Below are 3,389 nucleotides of genomic sequence, written 5' to 3'. Positions count from 1 at the left end.
CTCCTCCTCCTCCTCTTCCTCCTCACCATCTGCTGCCGTCGTCGCTGCGTACTGGACTGGTCCACTCTCGTACTGTACCGGGCCCGTCTCCACCACGATGTTGTCTTCATCAATGTTGCCCTTGCCCGTGTCCACATTCGTGACCTGAGACAAGATCTTCACCTTTTTGCCCTTTGGCGGACCAACTGAGCCACCATCGACCTCCGAATGACCCCTCAGATCACCATTGCTGATCAGACTTCCTGGCCGTTTCAATCGCAATGACGTTATGCTGTCGTTCTTGGTCAAGATGGCTGGTGAGGCTGGTGCTGGTGAGGCTGGGGTCTGTTTGTCAATCGGCTGACACAAATCCTTCAGAACCTCATAGTTAATTTTACTCGATATTTTTTTCTCCTGTAACATCGTCCGAATTGCCTCCCCCGCTGTGCTCGCCTGGACGTGGGACTTTCGTTTATAAGTTTTCTTCTTTTTCTTCTCCGGTTTCGATGCTGCTTCTTCCCTTTCCTTTGCCTCGAGGGCTTCCTTCAGTTTCTGCTCCTTCAAATAGTCTGCATTTGCCTCCATCCAGATCTTCGTCTTGATGCGGACTTCATTCTCGTTCAGCAGAAACCTCTCCAACTCTTCATCATCAATATCAGTTAAATCCAACTCACCATCGCCATCGGTAGCGTCCTCAAAATCTTCCGTCAGACAGTCTGCCACACAATCTCGAATACCAAGGCTTGCAGCTGTCGGGGCGGGGCCTTTGAAGTCAGGGAGTACCAGTTGGCACAACTTATCCTCAACGTTCTTTGTCATGGTATCTTGACTCCCACTATCTTCCAGCTCTCTCGGCACGTCATTTTCTGATTCAAACATGGCTTTCTTTTCTGGACAGATGGACTCCTGTATTTCCGAGCAGATGTCATTGAGACTGTCATCAATTTCTGAGGCGATGCTTTCGGTATCGTCACATACTTTCGAATAGGCAGCAAAAATGCCCCTTGGTTTCCGTGCTTCAAGAGCCTTTTCAATTTCCTTCTGGATGTTAGTAACTTCGAAAGTTAATTCATTCAACTTACATTTATCCTCCAGTTTGTTTTGCTCCACTTTCCGTTTTTTGCTGCCGGCACTGAAAGACGGTGGGTCCATTTCTTGTTCAAGGTCGATCTTAGAGAATTCCTCGATGGTCAGCTGACTAGAAGGTGTCACTTCGAACTCGTTCAGTCTCTTCCGGATAGTCGACTCACAAACCTTTACTACATGTATCAGATTTTTCACCGTTCGGTTAAAGCCATAAATCCGACAGGCAACCAATAAGGCCGCTCCGCAAAGACCCGACGGTCGTCGGCCGGTGTGCATCCAATCTCTCTTCATTCGCTGAACCAGACGTAATGCCGTCATGGACACGTCGTGCTCTTTGTCCCCCAACTGAAGTTTGTGTGCGAAACGTGCAATATAAAGACAGGGATCGATGGCCGGAGCCACAATACATAACTCACGTGCCAGCTGGTTGTAGACTTTGCCCAGGACATACACGTTGGTCTGCAACACGTCGCTGAAGTCGAGCAACATGTGTGGGGTACCCTCTGTTCGACACACCAAATACAAGCATGCAGCAATAACATGTAGTGATTTCCGTCCGCGTGTTAGCCTCTTTACTACTGCCATCTTAAAGAAGTTCACAGCTGTATCCATGCAGTGTTGATTCATGTGGAGCTGAGCACCCAATTGCTGGATTTTCCGTCGGCCGTTTTCCAATGTGATCGCTCTCGACTCTTTGCCGACTCCGACGTGGAAATTTCCTCCCATGGAGTGGCTGCGGGACTCGTCGGCAGATACAAACTGCCCGATGATACTGGAACCTCCTCCTGCATGTTCGGCGAACTGGACTTCGGAGACGATGATCTGATCGTCCAACACAGAACCACATTTCGTACATACAGCATCACCTCGAGCCGGATCGCAGTCGATTTCACTACAACCACAATGAGAACAAACTGCATTCGGCATGTTCTCCTATAGATCTACGTTTCTGTCTCTTTCTACCACTACTGACCGTCACTGTCCGGCTTTCTTTCCTTCGTTTCTCACTCTCTGCGGCTTCACGGCATGAGACACCTCACCATTACTGGTGTAAACAGGAAGTGACGGTCATAACGAGGCTCGACTTCATCATCCTTATCTATGGTGGCACATAAGTGCTATAATAGTTTATCATTCGAAACTCGGTGTCGTCATATATGGAACCTACCAAGTGACATAAAAATAGAACACAGTTGAGGACCGTTACCGGAAGACTGCAATTAATTTTCGCTTGTGACCCACATTCGTTATAGTCTAAATTGCATGCATGCATGCACATATATATAAGTTTGCATACAAATAAAGATATGTGTGTGTGTGTGTGTGCATGTGTGGACACACATATATTAAAGATTAATAGAGAAGACGGAATGTATCTCATGTTTTCTTAAACTCAATTTTTAAACCTTAATTTTGACTTATATATATCTGTATTTATTTATATATATATATATATACACACACACACACATACACTAATTTACAAACATACACACAAGCAAGTGAATAGTTAGTTGTATTCATTATGTACACACACACACACACACACATACATGTCTTTTTCTGCCATTGGATTGTGGCCTTGCTGGAGCACTACATTAAACGTTTTTAATCGAACAAATCGATCCCCTATACTTATTGTTCTATCAGTTTGTTTGGCCGAACTGCTAAGTTACGAAGATGGAAGCTAACCAACATCAATTGTCAAGCAGTGAGGTGTACCAATAACTAAAACTCACACACACACACACACACACTTCTATATATATAAAGGGCAGTTTCTGTCCATTGAATTTTATTCTTAAGGAATTGGTCGACCCAGGACTATTCTAGAAGATACTTGCTGAAGTGTGCTGTGCAGTGAGATTGAACTTGAAACCGCATGGTCATAAAGAGAGTTTATTAACCACATAGCTGTCCTTTGCCTACACACACACACAATTATCAATATCCTGATATTTATCTGTAACAAACCAACCCCAGGAAGAGAAGTTACAAGATCCCCTCCATTTTCTTATTGCCAAATATATATCATCATCATCGTTTAACGTCCGCTTTCCATGCTAGCATGGGTTGGACGATTTGACTGAGGACTGGTGCAACCGGATGGCTACACCAGATGTGTGTGTGTGTGTATATTATAGTCATCTTCGTAGTCATAAACCAAGACCGATGATTGACTACCAGGCCGCTGGTGATGATGCTACACACCATACTAGTCGTGTCTGTTGGGCATGTGGAAGGGAGTGTGATTCAGCAGGAGGACTTAAACAACACGCAAAGGTACATGGAGCCCAATTACAACAACAGCCAGCTTTTGCCAG

At 45.2% G+C, this 3,389-nt stretch overlaps 1 protein-coding gene across 1 annotated transcript; it reads right to left on the bottom strand.

The window, feature by feature from the left end:
* On the bottom strand, positions 1-2,110 carry LOC106877435 (transcription factor IIIB 90 kDa subunit; the record flags this gene model as incomplete). Its single annotated transcript, XM_014926336.2, has 1 exon — positions 1-2,110. A coding segment is annotated over exon 1 (1,992 nt), but the record flags the coding sequence as incomplete, so codon positions are not given.
* Between the last annotated feature and the right edge of the window lie 1,279 nt (positions 2,111-3,389).

Source organism: Octopus bimaculoides, chromosome 30, assembly GCF_001194135.2.
Source record: "Octopus bimaculoides isolate UCB-OBI-ISO-001 chromosome 30, ASM119413v2, whole genome shotgun sequence".
NCBI classification, from domain to species: Eukaryota; Metazoa; Mollusca; class Cephalopoda; order Octopoda; family Octopodidae; genus Octopus; species Octopus bimaculoides.
This window is presented reverse-complemented; position numbering and strand designations above follow the sequence as displayed.